The 25,684-nt window shown below is 45.3% G+C and overlaps 1 protein-coding gene across 7 annotated transcripts in view; it reads left to right on the forward strand.

Annotated features, from left to right (window-relative positions):
- The window catches only part of dtnb (dystrobrevin beta), a 219,284-nt gene extending 195,026 nt beyond the window's left edge, over positions 1-24,258 (forward strand). For 3 of the 7 annotated variants that reach the window (XM_062968830.1, XM_062968834.1, XM_062968849.1), the window contains 4 exons: positions 1,527-1,616; positions 7,845-7,901; positions 10,012-10,041; positions 14,185-24,258. In XM_062968830.1, the coding sequence (XP_062824900.1) occupies positions 1,527-1,616; positions 7,845-7,901; positions 10,012-10,041; positions 14,185-14,273 (266 nt within the window). In that variant the 3' untranslated portion in view covers positions 14,274-24,258. Of the gene's footprint in view, positions 1-1,526; positions 1,617-7,844; positions 7,902-10,006; positions 11,645-14,184 lie in introns of those variants that run through there. The other 4 variants (XM_062968863.1, XM_062968874.1, XM_062968843.1 and 1 more) reach the window with 4 other exon arrangements.
- Positions 24,259-25,684: the final 1,426 nt, after the last annotated feature.

The following is a 25,684-nucleotide window of genomic DNA, read 5'->3' on the forward strand; positions in this document are numbered from 1 at the left end:
CTATAAACGCACAGCGGGCCTCTCCCCAGCGCTGGGAAAGTCTGTGCCATCCGTGTCTTGTCCCTCCAGCAAGCACCCTGGACCACATAGCCTGGCCTGGCATGTCGGATAATACGGTATGTCAGATAACCAGAAGTCGGATGACCGGAACTCTACTGTATTGCCATCTAGCAGACAGTACAGGGTGGCAATGACAAGGACAAACAGGCTGCAGGATAGCTTTTATCCTAGATCTGTGGCTATGTTGAACTCCGTGGTTTCGCATTGATGTGGCATTGGGGGCTGTGCAGTGGTGGTTGGGGTGTGAAGGGATGGGTTTGTTGTTTTGTAGTGTGTGGATAATACGAACTGGATAATATGGGTCTACACTGTTAGATAACCTGGGATAAGCAGATAACCTGGGATGAGATCCTGGTCCAGCCTTGGAAGGCCCTAGTTTTTTGGAGATCAGTGGGACAGGCGAGGAGCAGAAACAGGGCCTTTAGGGCACTGGCCCCTCAATTATGTCCCAACCTCTTGCAAGAGGGAATAATAATCCTTCTGTGGCTTCTTTCCATTGGACTTTTAGCCATTCTATTCTGCTCTGCTTCAGCGTTTATGTTATGAGCGTGATGTTTCAACTGCTTTTAAATTAGTTTTAAGCCTTGTCTTCTGCTTACTGATGGTCTCGTGCTGCCAGCCCCTCGGAGAGAACTATGAGAGCCTTCCTCCCCATAGAACGCCTTGTGAACTCTGCCTGCCTCTCAGTTGCAGAGAGATTGGGTTTCCAAGGTCCCGACTGTAACTGCATCTCTTCCCCACTCAGGTATCTGAGCCAGGTGCCTTTGCAGCCTTGGACTGTGCACACAGAATAACATCTATCTATCTATCTATCTATCTATCTATCTATCTATCTATCTATCTTTATCCTAGCTTGAAAAGGAGATGTTACATTAATGCACCGCATTGTAGCATTGTTCCACACTGACTCCGCCTTAAAGAAATTTTGCACATATAGAGGTTGTTCCAGGTGACTGGGGTGGGAGGGGGACGGAGCCATTTTCCTTTGACCCCGACCCCTGCCCTTCTTGGGGGTCTCTTAGCATCCCTTTTGCTAGGGTCAGGTGCACTAGAAGGGGGCCGATCCCTCCACGAAGGACTCCTGGTTTCTGCCCTATAGCAACCATTCCCCTTGAAGCCAGCTGATTATTTCCTGTTCATGAAGTTTATTTATTTATTCATTTATTTATAGCATTTATATTCCGCCCTTCTTTCTCACCTTGAAGGGGACTCAGGGCGGATCACATTACACATATAAGGCAAACATTCAATGCTTTAACATAGAACAAAGACAAGACAAACACGGGTCTCCGAGCTGGCCTCGAACCCATGACCTCTTGGTCAGAGTGATTTGTTGCAGCTGGCTGCTCACCAGCCTGCACCACAGCCCGGGCCCAAGTGCCATGTCCTTGCAGCCCAGGGCCGGCTGGGCACTTGTAGGAGCCCAAGGCTTGCCTCACATCTTTCTGCTTCCCTTCCTTTGCCAGGAGCACGCAGGAACCTCCGAAACGACTTGCTGGTCGCGGCCGACTCCATCACCAACACCATGTCTTCTTTGGTCAAGGAGCTTCATTCGGGTGAGATGGGAAACAGGTCTCGACTTTGAAAGTTGTTGCTCTATTCCAGAACTATGAATCTGAGAGTAATTGTTCTACTCCAGAAACTTCGTTTTGTTTTGTTCTTTTTGTTCTCTTCCAACTCTACTATTCTATGATTCTATGATTCTAATCGTATCAGAAGCATATTGAGGCAAGTTGCTTCTGACGTGAGAGAATCGTCCATCTTCAAAGACGTTGCCCAGGAGACGCCTAGAATCTGTTACTATCCTGCGTGGGGCTTCTCTCATGTCCCCGCATGGGAAGCTAGGGCTGACAGATGGGAGCTCATCCCATCTCGCAGATGGAAACTGCCAACTCCCAAGTCAGCAGTTCAATGGCTTAACCCATTGCGCCACCACGTTTTGGTGGCTGCCACAAACTAGGTTGAATGGGTTGAGACTTGATGATGAGATATTAATTGAAAAGCTATAGAGTTAAATGTGCTGCAAGATATTAATAACGTCATTTTTATACCCCGCCCCATCTCCCAGAAGGGACTCGGGGCGGCTTACATGGGGCCTTGCCTGATAAAACAATCAAATATCAATAACAAAGCAATAACACAATTATCCCAATAAAAACATCAACATCAGTAAAAACAATCAGTAAAATCAACATGAAGCATACAATGTTAAAAACAGGAGACTAATTCATAGATCCCGGGCAAAGTGCAGAATGTACCGAAATGGGGAAAGGTAATTTCACAGTTGAAATGGACAATAAAATGCAGTATAACAATGGCAATACATCAAGAATGGGGCTATTATAGAATGGGCAGATAGATCAATCCAACAACAAATTAAGCTCTCTTCCACAAAAAAACAAAAGTTTGTGCAATTTAATAAACTCTTTCCATGTTTTTATAATAGAAGCAATTAGGAAATGACATGTACAACCCACAAACAAAAACCATGTTACTTACTGTAGTCAAAATTTTGCTGCAATCTGACTTTAGTCCCAGGTCAGGAGAAGGACAGGCTGTAACCCAAAGCCATAAAGCAGGCATGATCCAACTTTGGCCCTCCCTCCGGGTGTTTTGGACTTCAACTCCCACAATTCCTATCAGGCTACTTGCCATAACGGAGGCCTTCTTCCCTGCGCAGCCATCTGTACCCGGCCACTGACCTCTCATCTCCTCGTTCTATTCCTGGGATTCCTAGAAAGCTGCCTGAGCCTGCCTCGGCCTCTCTGGCTCCGGTCAGGCGCAGGGCTAAAAAAAGGACAGACCCACTGCCCCACAGCCTCTGTCCTTTTCCCTGATAGTGGCCAAATCACAGAATTAGAAGGGACCCCTAAAGGCCACCCAGTCCAGCCCCCTTTTTTTCTGCCAGGCAGGAAGACACCATCGAAGGACACGTGAGGGTTATTGATGGCCTGTCAGCAGGTGGCTGTAGAAGGAGAATGAAAGAATCCATCTTTCTCTCTCCTGTGTGACTCAGTCTGAGTATCTGCCAAAATTGTGTATATGACTTTGATCACTCTGATTGTTTGCAAGAACAAGCAAAGTGGATCTCTGTATCCTGTTCATACATTTGTATATTTTATTTATTTGTTTGTTTGTTTGTTTGTTTGTTTACAGCATTTATATTCCGCCCTTCTTTCTCACCCCGAAGGGGACTCAGGGCAGATCACATTACACATATAGGCAAACATTCAACGCCTTTTAACATAGAACAAAGACAAACAAACATAGGCTCCGAGCGGGGCTCGAACTCATGACCTCCTGGTCAGAGTGATTCATTGCAGTTAATTGCACTGGCTTCCTCTCCCTCCTGCGCCACAGCCCGGCTGTATACTTTACTGTATATACAGTAGAGTCCCGCTTATCCAACCTTCACTTATCCAATGTTCTGTATTATCCAACGCAGGCTTCCTTTTAGTACTCAATGTTTTTGTAGTCCATGTTTTCAAGACATTGCAAGGTTTTGGTGCTAAATACAGCAATTACTACATAACGTTACCGTGTATTAAACTGCTTTTTCTGTCCATTTGTTGTAAAGCATGATGTTTTGGTGCTTAATTTGTAAAATTATAATGTAATTTGATGTTTAATAGGCTTTTCCTTAATCCCTCCTTACTATCCAACATTTTCACTTATCCAACATTCTTCTGGCCCGTTTATGTTAGATAACATGTATTGCAATGGTGAAGATTAAAATCTCTTGATATTTTGTATGAAAAGCTGAATCCATGAGTTTACTAAAGTGTGTGTCGATAAGGTCAGATGCTGGCAGATGAACTCTGCTGATAGACGGGCTGAAAAATATATTGTTATGATTTATTTATTTACTACATTGATATCCCGCTCTTCTCACCCCGGAGAGGACTCAGAGCGGCTTACAAATCAGATGTACATACAATATATTATTAGCATAGCACAATATAAGCATTAAATGACTATATTGTACTATATCATTATATGGTAATATTATTAGTAATATTACATTTAATATAAAGGGTAATGTCTGACTCTGGGGGTTGGTGCTCATCTTCATTTCTAAGCCGAAGAGCCGGCGTTGTCCGTAGACACCTCCAAGGTCATGTGGCCGGCATGACTGCATCGAGCGCCATTACCGTATACATTTAATATATAATATATAATTAATATTAATGTATTATTATTAGTATAATATTGTATTACATTATAATATTATTATCAATATTATAAGTATATTCAATGTATTATATATTTATAAATTGTTATATATATATAGTAGAGTTTCACTTATCCAAGCTAAACAGGCCAGCAGAAGCTTGGATAAGCGAATATCTTGGATAATAAGGAGGGATTAAGGAAAAGCCTATTAAACATCAAATTAGGTTATGATTTTACAAATTAAGCACCAAAACATCATGTTATACAACAAATTTGACAGAAAAAGTAGTTCAATACGCAGTAATGTTATGTTGTAATTACTGTATTTATGAATTTAGCACCAAAATATCACGATATATTGAAAACATTGACTACAAAAATGCGTTGGATTATCCAGAGGCTTGGATAAGCGAGGCTTGGATAAGTGAAACTCTACTGTATATATAGATAGATAGATAGATAGATAGATAGATAGATAGATAGATAGATAGATAGAGGTTTCCTCTGACATTAAGTCCAGTCATGACCGACTCTGGGGGTTGGTGCTCATCTCCATTTCTAAGCCGAAGAGCCGGCGTTGTCCGTAGTCACCTCCAAGATCATGTGGCCACAGGCATGACTGCATGGAGCACCGTTACCTTCCCGCCGGCGCGGTACCTATTGATCTACTCACATTGGCATGTTTTCGAACTGCTAGGTTGGCAGGAGCTGGGGCTAACAGCGGGCGCTCATTCCGCTCCCGGGATTTGAACCTGGGACCTTTTGGTCCACAAGTTCAGCAGCTCAGCGCTTTAACACACTGCGCCACCGGGGCTCATATATATAATATACTAGCTGTGCCCGGCCACGCGTTGCTGTGGCGTTGTCTGGTGGTGTTGGTGAGAAATTGTTGAGGTAGTGGTGGAATTGAATGTCTGTTGTATGGTTGTCTTTATGTTTAGTATGCACACTGAAGTGGATTATATGGCAGTGTGGAGTCAAGATAATCCAGTTCAAAGCAGATAATATAAGATTCTAAATGGGTTATATAGCTGTGTGGAAGGGCCTTGAGTCTACACTGCCATATAATCCAGTGCAAATTAGATAATCTGTGGAAGAAGCCTAAGTGAGGCCTAACTGTGCCTGTCCTCTGGGCTGAGTAGGTTGCTAGGCATCCAATTGCTGCCTTCAAACTGGCAGCAATTGGATGAAAACTATTATTCCTCTCCCTGTAATTAGGACTTTATTTTTCTTTTCTTTTTGTTGTATCAACCTAGAGGCGTGGATGATGGGTTGTGTTGTCAAATTTCGAGGTTGGGGGGCCTGTAGTTTTGTTGTTTTGTCCGCTGCCCTGATGCCATCACTCTTTTATATATAATATATATGTAAAGTTAGCATAGCATGTTGCTATGGCACAGGAGACAAGATGGAACCATGTGTTTGCTGAGAAAGGGCTCTGCTGTATTTGTCTTGCTTCTGGGACACTTGCTATCCTGCGTGCAGGGGTTTAGGAGGTTGTGATTTGGAAACTGAATCACTTCTCGTACCAGAATCCCGTGAGACATTTGCCCCAAGGAGGAGGCCAAGTGCTTTGGGGCCGTTGTGCACAAAGTCAGCCTCCCTTACGGCAGCTCCTGACGCTTTTCTGTGTTTGTGTCAGAGGTCTTTGCTTAGCACTTGAGGGGCTGCTGACAGACGAAACAAAGTGCAGGCTCCCTTCTGAGGAGTTGCAGGCCGGGACCCTGGGAAGCGTCTGGCAGACCCTCCTTTGTGTAAATCATAGGAAGCAGCTGGCGGCCAGGCACCCAGAAGATGAGCCCCGCAAGATGGGCTGAAAGGAACCTAGTCCTTCTCCTCCTGGCCAGCAGCCTCTTAGGGCCAGCTCAGCCCTGACCCTTTCATGCATTTGAACGGCACCCAATCGCATTATATACATAGTTCTAGACCAGGCCTGGGCTGTTAGTTCATGTGCTGTCAAACTGTATTAACGCCACAGTGTAGCTCAGGGGTCCCCAAACTTTTTAAACAGGGGGCCAGTTCACAATCCTTCGGACCGTTGGAGGGCCGGACTATGGTTGGCCGCCGAGCAATAATAATAATAATAATAATTAATAATAACAACAACAATAATAAAAAGAGGGTTGGTAGAGACCCTTTGGGCCATTGAGTCCAATCCCCTTCTGCCTTTGTGCACCAAAAGCACAAGCACAGCACCCCTGACAGATGGCCACCCAGCCCCAATGTTAATAATAATAATAATAATAATAATAATAATAATAATAATAATAATAATAATAAAGAGGATTGGAAGAGACCCTTTGGGCCATTGAGTCCAATCCCCTTCTGCCTTTGTGCACCAAAAGCACAAGCACAGCACCCCTGACAGATGGCCACCCAGCCCCAATGTTAATAATAATAATAATAATAATAATAATAATAATAATAATAATAATAATAATAAAGAGGATTGGAAGAGACCCTTTGGGCCATTGAGTCCAATCCCCTTCTGCCTTTGTGCACCAAAAGCACAAGCACAGCACCCCTGACAGATGGCCACCCAGCCCCAATGTTAATAATAATAATAATAATAATAATAATAATAATAATAATAATAATAATAATAAAGAGGATTGGAAGAGACCCTTTGGGCCATTGAGTCCAATCCCCTTCTGCCTTTGTGCACCAAAAGCACAAGCACAGCACCCCTGACAGATGGCCACCCAGCCCCAATGTTAATAATAATAATAATAATAATAATAATAATAATAATAATAATAATAATAAAGAGGATTGGAAGAGACCCCTTGGGCCATTTAGTCCAACCCCCTTCTGCCTCTGTGCACCAAAAGCACAAGCAAAGCATCCCTGACAGATGGCCACCCAGCCTCAATGTTAATAATAATAATAATAATAATAATAATAATAATAATAATAATAATAATAGGTTTTGGAACACAATACTCCTGACCTCACAATCGTGTTAAAAAACAAAGTATAGATTGCCGATGTTGCAATCCCAGGTGACAGCAGGATTGAGGAGAAACAACTGGAAAAGTTGACACAATATGAGGATTTAAAGATCGAACTACAAAGACTCTGGCACCAGCCAGTCAAGGTGGTCCCAGTGGTGATCGGCACACTGGGTGCAGTGCTTAAAGGCCTTGGCCTGCACTTAAACACAATCGGCGCTGACAAAATTACCATCTGCCAGCTGCAGAAGGCCACCTTACTGGGATCTGCACGCATTATTCGCCGATACATCACACAGTCCTAGACACTTAGGAAGGGTCCGACGTGTGATCCAATTCAACAGGCAGCAGAGTGTCTGCTGTGGACTCATCTTGTTGTGTTTATAATAATAATAATAATAATAATAATAATAATAATAATAATAATAATAATAATAATAATAATAATAAGGGTTGTAAGAGAAGAAGAGACCTCTTGGGTCATTTAGCCCAACCCCCTTCTGCCCTTATGCTGTGGGGGCTGGATAAATAGTTTTGATGGGCCGCATCCAGCCCCCGGGCCTTAGTTTGGGGACCTCTGGTGTAGATGCACCCCATCCAACACTTAATGACACCCAAAAGCACTAGTTCCCCATTCATTGCTCTATGTTTCTTGTCTTCAAGGAGGAGAGGAAGGAGGTGAAGAAGACGAGGAGAAGATGCAGAACGGGAAGGACCGAGGTGAGGCTTCCATCTTGTTGTGGTCATCTCTGAGCGGTTAGACTCAATTCAACCCTCTCTGGGGGAGATTCCACCAAAATCAGCAGAGTAGCAAAAGCAAAAGCTTTCAAATGCAACAGTTACTTACACGGGGTGAGCAAGAGAAACCTTTGACCATTTAGGATGGCAATGGACTGCAGAGTCTCAGTAAAAGTTCAAAAAGTATTTATTCAGGTAAAAAGAACTCCATTGTAGATAGAAAGGCTTGGGAGCTGTCAAGTCTACTCTAGACTGGTTTCTTTTTTTATATATATATATGATTTTTTATTGAAATATAAATTGATTTAATACAACGAAAGAGTGAGAACAATATATGATGTCAGAAAGTTGAGAAATAAAGGAAGAGAAAGAAAAACAACAAGAAAGAAGAGAAAAAAAAAGGATGCATAAAAGTGCATAAAATAATGACTTCCATCTTTGCCTTTGCGTATCCCGTTTCTATTTATATATAAGAAAAAGAGGGTGATATATATTAGAAAAAAACAATTATAAATCAACTTCTGTCTCTGTTATGAAAAGGGTGAACACTTAAAAAAAATTAGTGTTGGCCCTAATGTTGTCTAAGTCACGGTTTCTTTACTAGTCATAAAACAGTACATTAATATTCACCAGGAAAAGTTATCCTTCTGTTCATTCCCTCATGACCCTCAACTTCTTTTCCTTTCAAATTCTTCTACTTTACTTTAGTAGCAAAAGCAAAGCTTTCAAATGCAGCAGTTACTTACACGGGGCGAGCAAGAGAAGCCTTTGACCATTTAGGATTGCAATGGACTGCAGAGTCTCAGTAGAAGTTCAAAAAGTATTTATTCAGGTAAAAAGAACTCCATTGTAGATAGAAAGGCTTGGGAGCTGTCTAGTCTACTCTAGACTGGTTTCTAAGGAAAAATAAGAAAGGATAAATAACAAACATTTAAATAGTTACATCTTGCCATGAGAGATAGCGAGATGCTTGTTAGCTAGAAGAACAAAGGGAGAAGAGACTGAACCAAAATGGTTCCAACCTCATGGTCCAGTTTATTGGGGCCATAAAAGACATTCTGACCAATGAGAAGTTAGTGTCCCTGAAGATTCACATTTCCACTAACTTCAAAGTAAGGGATGTGACGTACACAGGATAGAGTGAAACACAGTAAGGCCTGTCTAGGCATGCTTGGGAAACAGGGAAAGGATTCCCTCAGTCTAACTCTATCATCTATTTAACTACATCTAGACTTGAGCAGTCCAGGGTGATGCCCAACACATCTGGCTTTGGGGACTAATGGGGGGCGCATTTCCTTCCGGGTTGACAGAAGGCCCATTCCATCTTCTTAAAGTGTTCAGGGTTTTTCTAATCCTGGTGGGGACACAACCAACAAGGCTCTGCCTTTGTCTGATGGGAGGAAGGCCTGTAGCATTGCTCTTAGGATAGGCTAGGACAACGACTGGGCTCCCAGCAGGATATAGAGCTTTACAGGAGGCAGGGGAGGGATAAGAAATGCACAGGTATACGATGAGTCACACCTGGCTTGGAAACAGTCAGTGGGAAAGGTATCTTGGACCCTTTGGAGCCAACAGTGTGATGCAGCAGCTCAAAATACCAATGCCATTCTAGACTGCATTAAGAGGTATCTAGTGTCTAGACTGAGGGAAGCCCGGGCTGTGGCGCAGGCTGATAAGCAGTCAGCTGCAGCCAGCTGCAACAAATCACTCTGACCAAGAGGACATAAGTTCGAGGCCAGCTCGGAGTTGCGTTTGTCTCTGTCTTTGTTCTATGTTAAGGCATTGAATGTTTGCCTTATATGTGTAATGTGATCCGCCCTGAGTCCCCTTCGGGGTGAAAAAGAAGGGCGGGATATAAATACTGTAGATAAATAAGTAAATAAAATATTCCCACTCTCTTCTGCTTTGGTGAAACCTCACCGGGGATAATAACCTTGTGTCCAGTTCTGAGCAAAGCAAGAAGACGGAGAAGCCGTTTCCGACCCCCAAATCTCACTCCAAAGCATTGGGAGAGCAAGGTAGACGTGGGTCAGTGTAGGGTCTTCTTCTGACCCTCTCCGTGTTTCTCTCTCCCGGTTGTTTTCCAGGGTAGAAGAAGGACCTGGACTGGCCAGCGATCCAAGTAAGTATGGCCTCCGCCCGTCCTTTTCAGTGGTCAGCACCATAACCGCCACTGTGGCTGGCCTCCCATGACCCCAGAGTACATATATGCCGCACTGGCACAAATTACAAAGCAGATAAGCCAGGATTTGGGGGGAGGAAGCATCCAGTTGCCATGACAGACACAGCGCATTAATGCCTGAGCATTTCCTAATCCAAATTTCCCTTCACATCCATAGTTGTTTTGACACCAGAGAGCCTCCCAGTCAATAAATGAATATTGGTTGTGGTGGAGAATATGAACACAAAGCCCAGAAGGATATTATTATTATTATTATTGACAAAAGACAGAGTATGACACAGCAAACAAGATAGATATGCTGGATTTCATATCACAAAATCTCAAGTCGAACACTTGCCAAGTGTTTAGGACTGTGTGACTGTGTTGTGGTTGTTGTTATTGACACAACGACATAGTATGACACAGCAAACAAGATAGATATGCTGGGTTTTGTATTACAAAATCACAAGTCGAACCCTTCCCAAGTGTCTAGGACTGTGTGATGTATTTTCGGATGATGCGCGCAGATCCCAGCCGGGTGGCCTTTTGCAGTTGGCAGATCGTGATTTTAATAATAATAATAATAATAATAATAATAAAAACTTTATTTATACCCCGCCACCATCTCCCCAACGGGGCAGAAGCTGGAGCTAATAACGGGTGCTCACTCCGCTCCCGGGATTTGAACCTGGGACCGTTCGGTCTGCAAGTTCAGCAGCTCAGAGCTTTAACACACTTCACCATCGGGGCTCCCATTCTCAGAGTAGACTCATATAATCCAGTTCAATGCAGTTAAACTTCATTCTGAAACTGCATGACATGGTTGGTGTAGATGGCTCTGCATTTAGAGGAGTCTCACTGCAGTAATCAAATATAGTGATCACACTATGTAACAAAATTTGCACAATTTTCTGTTCTTTGTTTGGAAGTGTTATTTCCTGTTTCATTGTGTAATCCTTACTTTGAAAGTATAGTAGAGTATCATTTATCCAAGCTAAACGGGCCGGCAGAAGCTTGGATAAGCGAATATGTTGGATAATAAGGAGGCATTAAGGAAAAGCCTATTAAACATCAAATTAGGTTATGATTTTACAAATTAAGCACCAAAACATCATGTTATACAACAAATTTGGCAGAAAAAGTAGTTCAATACACAGTAATGTTATGTAGTAATTACTGTATTTACGAATTTAGCACCAAAATATCACGATATATTGAAAACATTGACTACAAAAATGGCTTGGATAATCCAGAACCTTGGATAAGCGAGGCTTGGATAAGTGAGATTCTACTGTAGTTGTTCTACCCCAGAAACTTCATTGTTTTTGTGGCTGCCACAAACTAGATTGAATTGGTTTTGGTATTATTATTACTATTATATAAACCTTTGTTTTAACTTCTGTTTTATCATCTTCTTGTGTTTTAAACTGTGTATATTGTTTAATGTATTTGTGTTTTAAACTTTGTATATTGTTTAATGCTGTTACTTTTGTAACGTTGTGAGCCGCCCCGAGTCCCCACGGGGAGATGGTGGCGGGGTATAAATAAAGTTTTATTATTATTAGTATTATTATTATTGGTTGAAATATTAATTGAAAAACTGGAGCAAAATGTGCTGCAGGATGTCCCTCCTGCGGAGTTTGTGCAGTGTAATAAACTTTCCCCGTGTTTTTATGACAGAACCAATTAGGAAATGACATTTATGACCCAGGTACCACAGTTGTGTTATATAGTGTGGTTTCCCATGTTTTCTCTCTAGTTGGTCACGCAGCTTCCCCCACAAGTCGAACTCTGCTTTCATTATCATTTTGCCCTTCATGGTTTCTTCTCACAACCTATGCACGCATCCAGCATTTCTGGCCTTTTTGCAAGACGGAGGGGCCCAGAGCCTTGGAAGGTTTCCCACCTGGGCTTTGGAAGCTCAAGCCATTTTGAGGCTTCCCTTCCTCTCCTTGAACCTCTGCTAAGGAATTGTCATGAATACTTTTTAAACTTTAAAAGGGTTCTTTTGTTCCGTTTTCAGTGAGACAGGTTGCATTAGGCACTTAGACAGAGAAAGAAAGTAGACACACAGACTATAACTGCGTTGGTTACACAAATAAAAGGGATATTACATTTCATTCAGAAGCCACACACATATAAACACATTCAATCTCGCGAATACATTACCATCCCTTTTTCCATCTCCTGGAGAACAGAACCAAATGTGGGCCAGATCGCGTTCCCTGCAAATCTGCCGTTCTTCCAATACACCCTCTTCGTCCCCTGGAGAAAGAGGCGGGTGACCAGACCCGGCTCTCTGCCACACTTTTGCATCGTAAAAAGGTCTCTTATATAGCCATTTTCTGCTGTTATTGTGCCAAATTGTTCAAGAAGTTGTAAATGCCTGACAGGTTGTTTTTCAGCTCAAACTTGCTGGCTCCACCATTTCCAGACAGATGCTAGTTTTTCTTCTTAAGTAAAGAACCATTGTATCTACTTCCTTAACCTAAGGAATCATTGTCTTTGACTATGTATGCATGTAGTTTTCCACTCAAGAGTTAATCATTGTCTCTGGTCATGTCGGCAGTTCTCATCAGTAACTTTTAAATCACAGTTCAGCAGTTCATTCGTTCTTCAAAGGAAAGAAGATGTATAATCCAAAAAAGAGTTTGCAATAGATGATCAACAAGCAGTAATCCAAATGTCTCATGCAAATCCCAAGGTAATATAATCCAGGAATAGCCAGAAAGTCACAAGCACAGTGTAAGTCCAAAGCAAAGGTATACTTAGTAAAACTTGAGCAGGAATATAAGAACAAGAACATAGAAAACTTCCAGAGTACATCAATCCAAATGAGGCTTGACTTGAAACAAGGACCAGGGAACTCAGGCCTAGCTTCCCACTTGAACACTACGTTGCCTGATCTAACTCTTAGGTCAACAACTTGCCAATTAATAGACACCCATGAAGTCATTATTTTTCCCTCTGACCCAAGCTGCCAAGGACCAGGGAACTCAGGCCTAGCTTCCCACTTGAACACTACGTTGCCTGAACTAACTCTTAGGTCAACAACTTGCCAATTAATAGACACCCATGAAGTCATTACTTTTCCCTCTGACCCAAGCTGCCAAGGAACAGGGAACTCAGGCCTAGCTTCCCACTTGAATGCTACGTTGCCTGAACTAACTCTTAGGTCAACAACTTACCAAGTAATAGACACCCATGAAGTCATTTCCTTTCCCTCTGACCCAAGCTGCCAAGGACCAGGGAACTCAGGCCTAGCTTCCAACTTGAATGCTACGTTGCCTGAACTAACTCTTAGGTCAACAACTTACCAAGTAATAGACACCCATGAAGTCATTTCCTTTCCCTCTGACCCAAGCTGCCAAGGACCAGGGAACTCAGGCCTAGCTTCCCACTTGAATGCTACGTTGCCTGAACTAACTCTTAGGTCAACAACTTACCAAGTAATAGACACCCATGAAGTCATTTCCTTTCCCTCTGACCCAAGCTGCCAAGGACCAGGGAACTCAGGCCTAGCTTCCAACTTGAATGCTACGTTGCCTGAACTAACTCTTAGGTCAACAACTCGCCAATTAATAGACACCCATGAAGTCATTTCTTTTCCCTCTGACCCAAGCTGCCTATTTTCTGCTCTAATTTCTAAATGAAGGCTTTTGTTGTCCTCCGTCGCTCCTGGTGTTTTTCCCTGAGAGCCTTGGGTATCACTTAGCTCTTCACCCAACTCCTTATCTAATGTTGCAGTTTCTGGCTTTTCTAACTGAACTTGACGCCCAGCCCTTTCTGAGTCAGATTTTTCCCAAAGAGAACCATCATTTCTCTGACTTGAATCTTCCTCACTTTATGCCCCAGGAAATATCTCTTAACCATCAGTGAACCCATCAGCCTCAGGCCTTTCATCCAATTTCATTCAATCTACACATCATGTGTATCACAGAACGATTCCTGGTGCCAATATATGGGTCGGGACTTGGGACCTCTTGGCTCTAGTGGTTCGGCCATGAAGCCGTGCCAGACGGGTGGGGAGGGGGCTGCGCGGTGGGTGCCCCCTTGCAGGTAACCAGCCTCTCTGATCAGCGGATCTGTCCCTCTTTCTTGCAGGCCACGCGGGTGCCCTTCCACCGCCTCCTGCGCATCCTTCGGCCACTGAGGCCCTGCGGCCGACCCATTCCTCCATCGCGAAGCCGTGATGCCCACAACTCTGCAGCGGGGAAGCCGCCGGCCCCCTCCCTCTCTCCCTCCCGGCGGACGAAGCCCCCTTAGGTTTGCATGCCTCGTCTCCATCAGAGCCCCAGCGCCGGCCATCAGACATGGACCCATCTCTGTCTCGGCGAGAGAGCCTTCCCAGGAGCGGCCTCCAAGCCTCACCCTCGTCTTCACACCGGCAGCTTCATTCACGACCTCTCACCCCCGCCTTGCACGTCGGGGGCGTTTCCTCTCGTGCGACGGGGCCATTACACTCCTCCCCTGCCGGTAGTTGTTGGACCCCTGGCCCGTATGCTGCTGTGTGCATGTGTGTGCGCCTGGGATGTAGCGCGGGTACCAAGTGGTGCGAAGTGGCCCCATTTCATGGCAGCTGGAGCAGGTTTTGCAAAGTATGGCCCCCCATGGTTGTCAGGGGGGGAAAGAGGAACATGACCCTCCAGGAATTTCAACTGTGCAAGGCCCACTTTTGGGAGACTTGGAAGTACTCCAACCCAACCCATTTGCATGGGAATTAGGCAGGACGGTGCCTGGGAGGGGGGGTTGTGCCCCACGTTTGCTTGGTGGGATGGGCTGCTAGCTAGATTTCCCTGGGTGGGCATCTGGATAGCCCCTACCAGCCTTGATGCCAGGATGAGACGTGGGAGAGAAAGGGCCAGAAGTGAGGGAGGGACAGCCGTGGGGAGAATGGCACACTGGTTGCATTGTTGCAGCAGTGAAGTCTTGGAACACAAACCTTGAGCCCCCCATGGAGCCCGGTCCCTCAGGTGACTCTCACCTGCCAGCCACCCAGGTGAGCCTCACCCTGACGTCTCCCTTCCTTCCTTCCTTCCTTTCTTCCTTCCTTCCTTCCTTCCTTCCTTCCTTCCTTCCTTCCTTCCTTCCTTCCTTCCTTCCGAGCTTGTTCTGATGGAATGGAGCTGGTTGAGTTGGAAAGAGAGAAAGCACCGGCATGGCCGGCCTTGCCTTTGGAGATGTTGGCCTGCTTCTGAGACCATTGCAGTCCAAAGACGTCATCTTGTGCCTGATTCTGGGAGGACACTGGGAGGAGAAGCCACCAGGAAGGGCTTCTGTCTCCATTCCAGCCTTTAGAAAAGCTCATCAACCTGGCAGTCCCTTCCATGCCGCTTCCTTGTGTTCTTGGAGCCATGATTCAACTTTTCTTGATCAAGGCCCTTCGGACGGCTAGGGCAATAACCCCCGGGACCCCTAGACACGGCGACTGAAGGTGATGGGCACTACAGTCCAACGCATCTGTAGCTACTAGAGAGAGACACATTGGAGTCTTCTATAAGCCATGGATGGCTGTCTCTGGAGAACCCAGGAGGTGCCATGATCACCTTTCCATCTCCACTGTGGGAGCGGAGTGTCAAAGGGTTATGGGCCCAGCACGCTTCCGCTGCGCACACACCAGATACTTTGGCCTACCTGTGGTCAAGTGGATGGGCAGCCAGGCAGAACCCAGTCAGTTGTAAAAGAGCCTGGACTGCAGCTCCTGCTATGAGTCCAAAATTGCTGGTTGTCGCCAGACTGTTGTGGCCACCTAAGCCACGTTCCCCGTCCTGCATCCAGCCTGGTTGGCCACCCTTTGCAGCGGCAGAATCCTGACAAGGGTACATCCAGTGTCAAAGAACCCATTCTTACTTTAAGAGGCTGTGGCAGGCTGTTTCTTGTACAAGCCCCAAGAAGAAGAGCTGTTGAGTGGAGTCTGAAGCCCGAATCTGCCATATAGGTGACCCCCGGGACCATGCTCCTGGATTGCTTCACCTGCAGCCCCGTATATTTCTCTGCCTACAAAGCCATCCAGAAGGTGCTTCGTGTTCGCGGAGCTGAGGAGGAGCCGGGGCTTGGAGGAGCACCAGACGTGAACTTTCCCGAGAAGGAGGCCGTTCCATCCCATGGGCCTTCCAGAAGGGCTGAGGGGTGGATCCGTATGGCTCCCCATAAATGTGAACGGACACCTTGGTGAGCCATGGCCCATGCAGCAACACATGAGGACTTGAAGGACTCCTAAGGACCTTCTAGTCCAGGCATGGGCCAACTTGGGCCCTCCCTCCAGGTATTTTGGACTTCAACTCCCACCATTCCTAACAACCTCAGGCCCCTTCCTTTTCCCCCTCGGCCGCTTAAGCGGCCGAGGGGGAAAAGGAAAGGGCCTGAGGTTGTTAGGAATGGTGGGAGTTGAAGTCCAAAACACCTGGAGGACCCAAGTTTGTCCATTCCTGATCTAGTCATTCCTGAAAGAGGTCCACCCTGTTGTGGTAATCTCTGAGAGGTTAGACTCAATTTAACCCTCTCTGGGGGAGATTCCTCCAAAATCAGCAGACTAGCAAAAGCAAAGCTTTCAAATGCAGCAGTTACTTACATGGGGTGAGCAAAGAGAAGCCTTTGACCATTTAGGATTGCAGTGGACTGCAGAGTCTCAGTAAAAGTTGAAAAAGTATTCAGGTAAAAAGAACTCCATTGTAGATAGAAAGGCTTGGGAGCTGTCTAGTCTACTCTAGACTAGTTTCTAAGGAAAAATAAGAAAGGAAAAATAACAAACATCTTGCCAGGAGTGATAGCAATATGCTGCTTGTTAGCTAGAAGAACAAAGGGAGAAGAATGAACCAAAATGGTTCCAACCTCATGGTCCAGTTTATTGGGGCCATAAAAGACATTCTGACCAATGAGAAGTTAGTGTCCCTGGAGATTCACATTTCTACTAACTTCAAAGTAAGGGATGTGACATAAATAGGATAGAGTGAAACACAGTAAAGCCTATCTAGGCCTGCTTTGGAAACAGGGAAAGGATTCCCTCAATCTAACTCTATCATCTATCTAACTACATCTAGACCTGAGTAGTCCAGGATGATTCCCAACACACCCAACCTCTGACAAGAGACTTCCCAAGATAGCAAGTCTTCGAGGCAGTCTCATCCACCGCATCATGGATCCTATGGTCAAGAACTTCTCCTTGTTGTTTCCTTGGGATCTCTTGTCATGTGAGCCCATGGATTTGTCTCTGGAGAAACAACAAAAAGGAAGACCTTTCCATCTTCTGCATGACCTCCTTTCCATCATTTAAAGATGGTTGTGATGGTTGTCTTTCCCAGTCTGACTATACTATTTCTCAGCCATTCCTCATAAGACTTGGTTTCCAGAACTTGGATCTTCTTTGTGACCATTCAAACTTGTCCTTATCCTTCTTGCATTGTGATGTCCAGAACTGGACATGGCGTTATTATTCTTTGACTCAACTAGAGCAGAATAGCATGGTGTCCAGCTCCCTCAGACACTCCTCAGAGAGATTCATAGTTTTCAGAGTGTTGGCCATTTTGGTGGTCCTTCTCTGGACATGTTCTAGATTATCCATATCTGTATCTTGAATTGCTTTGCTCAGAACAGGGTTATTATTATTATTATTATTATTATTATTATTATTATTATTCCAGGTGAGGTCTGACCAAAGCAGATGAGAGTGGGACTAGAACTTCCCTTGATCTGGATGTTATAGTTCTGCAGAACTTTCAGGCAGCCTGCTTATGCTTCGCATCTCTCAAAAGTTTGGGTTTCCTGCTTTTGCCAGGATTTCCCCAAGCAGGAATGCATCCCATTTTCTAGATTTCCTTGTAGTCCTGATATTCAGACTTGTATTATCATAGAGTCATAGATTTGGAAGGGACCCCAGGGGCCATCCAGTCCAACCCCTTCCTTCTGCCATGCAAGAAAAGCACAATCAAAGCACACTTGACAGATGGCCATCCAGCCTCTGTTTAAAAGCTCCACCAGACTCTGAGGTAGAGAGTTCCACCATTGACCAGCTTTCTTACAGTCTGGAAGTTCTTCCTACTCAACACATTTCCCAAGTTTTTTGAGAAATCTAGGACAAGTGAAAATCTCTGCAGCTTGGCTTTGGATTTATGCAAAAATAAAATCACATACGGGTGGTTTGCACAGAAAACCAAATTTCACTTGAGGAGAGCATTCTTCAACTAGGGACTTAAATCTGTGCCAAAATGCACACTTGTGCAGAATTTTGAGGCTAATTTGCACACAATTCTTTTCTTGTGGAGGAACGTTTGCCATGCCAAAAAAAACACTATGTGTGAATTTTGCATAGAACAGTTCTCAAAGTGCTAATAGGGAGTCAGTGAAGAAGACTGCCATTTTCAAGTAACTTCTTGGGAGTGAGATTTTATTTTTCATGTCAGGAGTAACTTGAGAAACTGCAAGTTGCTTCTGGTGTGAGAGAATTGGCCATCTGCATGGACGTTGCCCAGGAGACATTGCCCGGATGTTTTGATATTTGTACGATCCTTGTAGGAGGCTTCTCCCATGTCCCCACATGCGGAGCTGGAGCTGACAGAAGAAGCTCATCCATGCTCTCCACGGGTTGGATTCAAATCAGCAACCTTCAGGTCTTCAACCCAACCTTCAAGTCATCAGTCTTGCTGGCACAAGGGTTCAACCCACTGTGCAACCGGAGTGGGATGAGCATGGCCTATATAAAAGAAGAAAAACGGCCGAGAGCTGCTTCCCTAACTCGGGCTCCATGAAGGCTGCCTGCCCGTCTCCTCGCCCAAAAGCGTTGTCCTTTGCAGGCTTTCTGCGTGTCTGTCGCATTCCTGGCTGCAGCAGCTCTGGAAAAAATCCCGTCCGCTCTGGAGTTTGCAAAGCCTGCATTTCAGGAACTCTCCCTGCTGCGAAGGGAAGAACGAGCTCGGCTTTGTCAGGAATTGAAGTCAGGAGAACAGATGGCACCCGGTTGCATTGGGAAGAAGCCAGGCAAAGGCGGGATCCCTATCTACCTGTCCGTCCCTGGTTGCCCAGTGCTTGGCCTTGTGTCTCCTCTTACATAATGTCTCTTCTTGACTCCATTGGTCCAGTGACCTTTGGGCACGCTTCACATTTCTGGGGGGCTGCTCTTCTTTCAGCCCCAGTGACCCCCCACGGATCCACAGAAGTCAACGTCAGGCCAGCAGTGGTCAGATTGGTAGCTGCTGCCATATGGTGTGGAGTGGGAAAGGGGCAAATGGAAGCAAAGAAAGGAAGGGGCAGCACTTCAGAGGCTTTTAAGCAAAGGCTGGATGGCTATCTGTGGGAGGGTTTGGATGGTGTCCTGCCTGGCAGAAGTGGGTTGGTTTGGATGGCCCTTGGGGTCCCTTCCAACCCTAGGATACTCCCCCTTTGTTGCTCGATGCCATCTAAGCCATTCCATGTCCCTTATTGGGAGATGGGGACAGGTATAAATAATAATAATCATTAGAATTATTATTGACACAACGACATAGTCTGACACAGCAAACAAGATAGATATGCTGGATTTTGTATCACAAGTCGAACACTTCCGAAGCGTTTAGGACTGTGTGATGTATTTTCGGATGATGCTTCATCTTATTATTATTATTTTATTGGATGACACAGCAAGCAAGATAAATATGCTGGATTTCGTATCACAAAATCACAAGTCGAACACTTCCCAAGTGTCTAGGACTGTGTGATGTATTTTCGGATGATGCGCACAGATCCCAGCAGGGTGGCCTTTTGCAGTTGGCAGATCATGATTTTGTCAATGTCTATTGTTTCCAAATGCCGGCTGAGATCTTTTGGCACGGCACCCAATGTGCCGATCACCACTGGGACCACCTGCACTGGTTTCTGCCAGAGTCTTTGAAGTTCAATCTTGAGGTCCTGAGAGCGGCTGAGTTTTTCCTGTTGTTTTTCCTCAATGCGACAGTCACCTGGGATGGCGACATCAATGATCCAAACCTTTTTCTTTTCCACAACTGTGATGTCTGGTGTGTTGTGTTCCAGAACTTTGTCAGTCTGGATTTGGAAGTCCCACAGTATCTTTGCGTGCTCATTTTCCAATACTTTTGCAGGTTTGTGATCCCACCAGTTCTTTGCTGCTGGGAGGTGGGACTTGAGGCATAAGTTCCAATGAATCCTTTGGGCCACATAGTTGTGCCTCTGTTTGTAGTCTGTCTCTGCGATTTTCTTACAGCAGCTGAGGATAGGATCAATGGTTTCGTCGGTTTCCTTGCACAGTCTGCACTTTGGGTCATCAGCTGATTTTTCGATCTTGGCCTGAATTGCCTTTGTCCTGATGTCTTGCTCCTGGGCTGCAAGACTCAGGCCTTCTGTCTCCTTCTTCAGGGTCCCATTCGTGAGCCAGAGCCAGGTCTTCTCCTTATCAGCTTTTCCTTCCATTTTGTCAAGGAACTTTCCATGCAATGCTAGTTTGTAGTGCGGTTTTCTTGTACTGATTCTTTGTCTGCTGTGTTTTGAGGAGTTTCTGATTTTTGACTTCAATTCAAGCAGGTTCTTCCCTTTGCTTGACATATTCTGCCAGGGCATGTTCTTCTTCTTTGACTGCTTGTTTGACTTGCAAGAGTCCTCTGCCCCCTGATCTTCTAGGCCGATATAGCCGGTCAACATCACTGCGAGGGTGCAGTGAGTGATGAATGGTCATGAGTTTTCTTGTTTTTCTGTCCAAATTGTCCAGTTCCATCTGTGTCCAGTTTATGATGCCAGCAGTATATCTTATGACAGGTATGGCCCAGGTGTTTATGGCCTTGATGGTGTTGCCTCCATTGAACTTGCTTTTGAGAATTTTTCTGACCCTTTGTGTGTATTCTTTACTGACCACACTCTTCACATGTTCATGCTTGATGTTGTTCAGCTGTAATATGCCCAGATATTAATAGGCCTCTGGCTGGTGACACTTTATTGTTGTTATTATTATTATTATTATTATTATTATTATTATTATTATTGACACAACGACGTTGTATGACACAGCAAACAAGATAGTCATGCTGGATTTCGTTTCACAAAATCACAAGTCGAACACTTCCCAAGTGTCTAGGACTGTGTGATGTATTTTCGGATGATGCGTGCAGATCCCGGCAGGGTGGCCTTTTGCAGTTGGCAGATTGTAATTTTGTCAATGTCTATTGTTTCCAAATGCCGGCTGAGATCTTTTGGCACGTGTGCCTATTATTATTATTATTATTATTATTATTATTATTATTATTATTATTAATATTGCAGGAATAACCAGACCTGGGGAAAAGGAATAAATAAAGTGTAGTTGTTGTTGCTGCAGGAATAACCATGCCTGGGGAAAAGGGTGGTTTAATATATTTTCCCCATGTTTTTATGATAAACCCAGTTTCGAAATGACATTTAGAACCCAGGAACAAATATCGTGTTACATAGTGTTGTTGATGCAGTCTAGCATGGCATTCGCCTTTTTAGCTGCTGCATCACACTGTCTGCTCATGCTGAATGGTGGGCAGCCCAACACTGCAGGGTTGTTGTTGTGCATGGCTCTTGGCCATTTCAAGGATGGTTCCCAAGGACAAGGCTCCCAACTTGGAGAGGACAAGGAGGTTTATTCCCAGCATCGGCTTGTTGGGCAATTACTTAGAAGTGAATGGGATTGACTAGTCAGTTTTTGCTTTTGGGTTTAGGGGGTTTCGACGCTTGCCAAGAGATTCCATGGGGCTGAGAAGCTGGCAAGCCCCCCATCCCCATTGCATCCCTTCTGGACTCTGACCAGATAATATTGGCATCCCGGTTGGCATTTGTTCCTGCTTCCTTTGACCTTGTCGGACAAATTATGTTCTAATGTTTCTGAGCATATCTTGGACCACATCCATATCTCTAAGCCTTCCAAGGTTGCTATGCTGGGCACCTTAGAAGGCTTTCATGGCTGGAATCATAGGGTTGCTGTGCGTTTTCTCGACTGTTCCAGCAGCATTCTCTCCTAATGTTTCACTTGCATCTGTGGCAGACATCCTCAGAGGTTTGTTGGCAGTGAGGCAAGTGGAGTGTGTGGTATAATGTCTAGGTTGCGAGAAAAAACCCTGGTCTGAAGCAAGTGTGAACACTGCAATTAGCAAGCTTGATTAGTATCGAATAGCCTTCCAGCTGCAAAGTCAATCAGTGAGGGTGTTTGCATGGAGGTAGCCTGGCTGTTGTTACCTGGAAGCATCCCAAGTTGGTCCATGCCTGGTCTATTGTCTATTGAGATCAAGGGAAGTGATAGTCCACTCTCTTCTGCTTTGGCCAGATCTCACCTGGACTAATGACCCTGTGTCCACTTCTGGACAAAGCCATTCAAGACATAGATGTTGACAACCAGGAAGGTGTCCAGCGAAAGGTGACCAAGATGGTCAAAGGTCTGGAAACTATGAATCCCTCTGAGGAGTGGCTTAAGGAGCTGGGGGTGTTTAGATTGGAGAGGAGAAGCTTGAGAGAAGGACAGAAGAGCCATGTTTCAACTCGGGAGAGAGCAAAGCTTGTTTTCTGCTGCTCCAAAGACTAGGACACAATGGAGCCATGGGGTCAAAGTGTCCATTTGAACATGAGGAAGAGCTTACGAGGGTTGAATGAAAAGTAATGCCTCCACCTTCGTAACTCCTCAAAGGATGACAGTCCTGGTCTGCGGCAGGTCCTGGCTTGTTCAGTAGACTCTCCTCTATAGTTAGTTCCATTTGGCGGGAAGCCTTAGCATTGAACGGTTGTGTTGTTAAAGTGCGAAGTATAGAACCCTGTGCAGACAGTCAGTCAATGCGACTTAAGCAACATGCAGTCATTGAATTCTTGACAGCAGAAGGTGTCACCCCAAAGGAGATTCATCAGAGAATGCAAACTGTTTATAGTGATTGTGTTGATGTGACTCCTTGGGCGAGTAAGTTCAAAGATGTTGAGGTGGGAACATCGGACTTGCGTGACAAACAAAGAGTCGGACGTCCTGTGACAGCAACCACAAAGTTTCACAAGCAAAAGGTTGAGAGATTGATCCAGGATGATTGTTGTATCACTCAGAGAAAAATTTCAAGCATAATCAGCATTGCACAAGAACGTGTGGGTCACATTATTGCTTTGCTTGGCTATCGTAAGATCTGTGCACGACGGGTCCTGTGAGACGCCAGTTGCGGAAACAGAGTGTCGACTTCTTCCGTGACGGCTTCAGAAAACGTGTTCATCGTTGGCAGAAATGTATCCAATTGTCTGGTGATTATGTGGAAAAGTGAATAGTGGTAGTTAAAGTGCACATTCTAAGGATTATTTCTGCATTTGATTTATTAAAATATTCCCATCCAAACCCAAGTAAGGAAGGTGGAGGCATTACTTTTCATTCAACCCTCGTATTAGAGGTTGGAATCTACTTCTGCCTGGGAATTTGACGAGTCTCCTTCTCTGGCAGTTTCGAAGCAGAGGCTGGATGGCCCTCTGTCGGGAGGGCTTTGATTGTGTCTCCCTGCCTGGCAGAAGAAGTGGGCTGGACTGGATGACCACTCAATCTCTTCCAGTTCTAGTACCTTGTGATTTTGTGTCCTTCTGCTTTGGGGGTGCCAAGGGATGGGAGGGGATCATGGCATGTGCCAGGCCCAGTGAAGCCCAGTAAAACCAGTACAGAATCCCAGTCGAAGGGGTCAGAGCACTGGGAGAAAGCCAGGTGGGGTCTGCCAGGCCCCATTAATTAAAGTTCACATTTGAGTGCTAGGAGGAAGGAGGCAATGGGGCCAGGCATCAACATGGAGCGGTTTGGGGGCTCAAGGGCAGAGGTGTGTTTGGCCATTTAAAGGGGAAAGGCATGGCAGGAATCACACCTGGAGCAGGAGGGGGCCATACATGTCTGTATGTGTTGTGTGTGTGTGTGTGAGTGAGTGAGAGTGTGATCCCTCCTTGTGTCAAGCCCATTTCGGAGCCCGGAGTGACCACCGGCCCTGCCATCACCACCACCACCCCCACCCCTGGACACTTGACCGCCACGGAGCCACAAGCCTGGACTCTTGTCACTTGGTATGGACCGAAGAGTGGTGCCAAGGCAGCCTTGGAGTTCCCTCGTGCGCCTTGCTCACTCGCACCGGGGAGACCTGTATGAGTTGGGAATGCGTCCGGCAGAGGAGCCAGCAAGCGAGGAGCCATGTTCTCTCATCTGCCAAATATTTAATAAACGACTCCCCTCCATCCGGACCAAGGCGTGTGCTGCTGCTGTGCGTGTCCGGCACGATATATCTGTTGGGAATCTATGAGCTGTTAGGCTCAAAAATAACTCTCCTTCGGGGGTGATTCCTCAAAAATATAGCAGAGTGGCAGAACCACGATTCATAAGCGGCAAATGTTTACGTGTGGTGAGGATGGAGAAACCTTTGTTTCCTAGGATGGCAAAGGATTGCAAAAGTCTCTGAAAGTTCAAAAATATTTATTGAGGTAAAAAGAAATCCATTGTAAATAGAAAAGGTTTTGGAGCTAACTAGCTATCTAAGCTAGCACTAAGGAAGGTAAGCAGGTAAAAATAACAAAAATATCTAAATAGCTACATTTTGCCTAGGAGAGTGGCAAAATGTGTCCTTAGTTAGAAGACATAGAGGAGAAGATATAGCTACGGGCCGCATTGTCCAAGACTTCTTTGGGGCAATTAACATTCCAGTCTAGATAGAGGAAGTTATCTCATCCCTGAAGGATCACATTGCTAAAACAGCAAGGTGAGCGGGTGGATGTAAACAGGATAGGAACAAAGGGAAATCAACAAAGCCTTTCCCTTAGTCTAATCTATCCACTACATAACTAATAGATGAAACTTGTGTAGTCCAGGATGACATCTAACAACATCTTTAAGAGTCGGTGGAATATGTCTCTCCCTGGGATTCCAGTGGATTGGATGAGGCTGGACTGTATGGCCTTTGGGGGTCCCTCCCAATTAGGCTTCCAAGAGCAGCCGGTGGTCAGCCTGGCTGTCCTTCCTTGCTGGACGTTCCTTGGCCTTCCTTTCTTCCCTGGATAATGAGGAGAAGGTCCAAAGGCACGCACCCCTCCCGTGGGGCCTCCCGTGGGTCACCTGTCCCTCAGGCCCCTAATGAGGTCAGCAGTGGCCGGAGAGGTGGAAGGTCAAGCGGAAGGCAATGGGGAGCAGGAGCAAGGTCAAGGGGGAGGCCCAGGATTATTACTTGATGCACAACAAACAAGATGACAATGCTGCCTGTTGTATTGGAACACACAACACACACTTCCCAAGTGTCTAGGTCTGTGTGATGTATCGACGAATAATGCATGCATATCTGATCGGGTGGCCTTTTGCAGTTGACAGGTGGTCATTTTGTCAGCACTAATTGTGTTCAAGTGCAGGCCAAAGTTTTTAAAACTTGCACCCAGTGTGCCCATCACCACTGGGACCACCTTGACTGGCTTGTGCCATAGTCTTTGCAGTTCAATCTTTAAATCCTCATATAATGTCAGATATTATATTATTATTATTTTATTATGACACAGCAAACAAGATAGACATGCTGACTGTGTGATGTATTTTCGGATGATGCACGCAGATCCCAGTCGGGTGGCCTTTTGCAGTTGACAGATCGTGATTTTGTCAAGGTCTATTGTTTCCAAACGCCGGCTGAGA

The sequence above is a fragment of the Anolis carolinensis genome, chromosome 1, assembly GCF_035594765.1.
Source record: "Anolis carolinensis isolate JA03-04 chromosome 1, rAnoCar3.1.pri, whole genome shotgun sequence".
NCBI classification, from domain to species: Eukaryota; Metazoa; Chordata; class Lepidosauria; order Squamata; family Dactyloidae; genus Anolis; species Anolis carolinensis.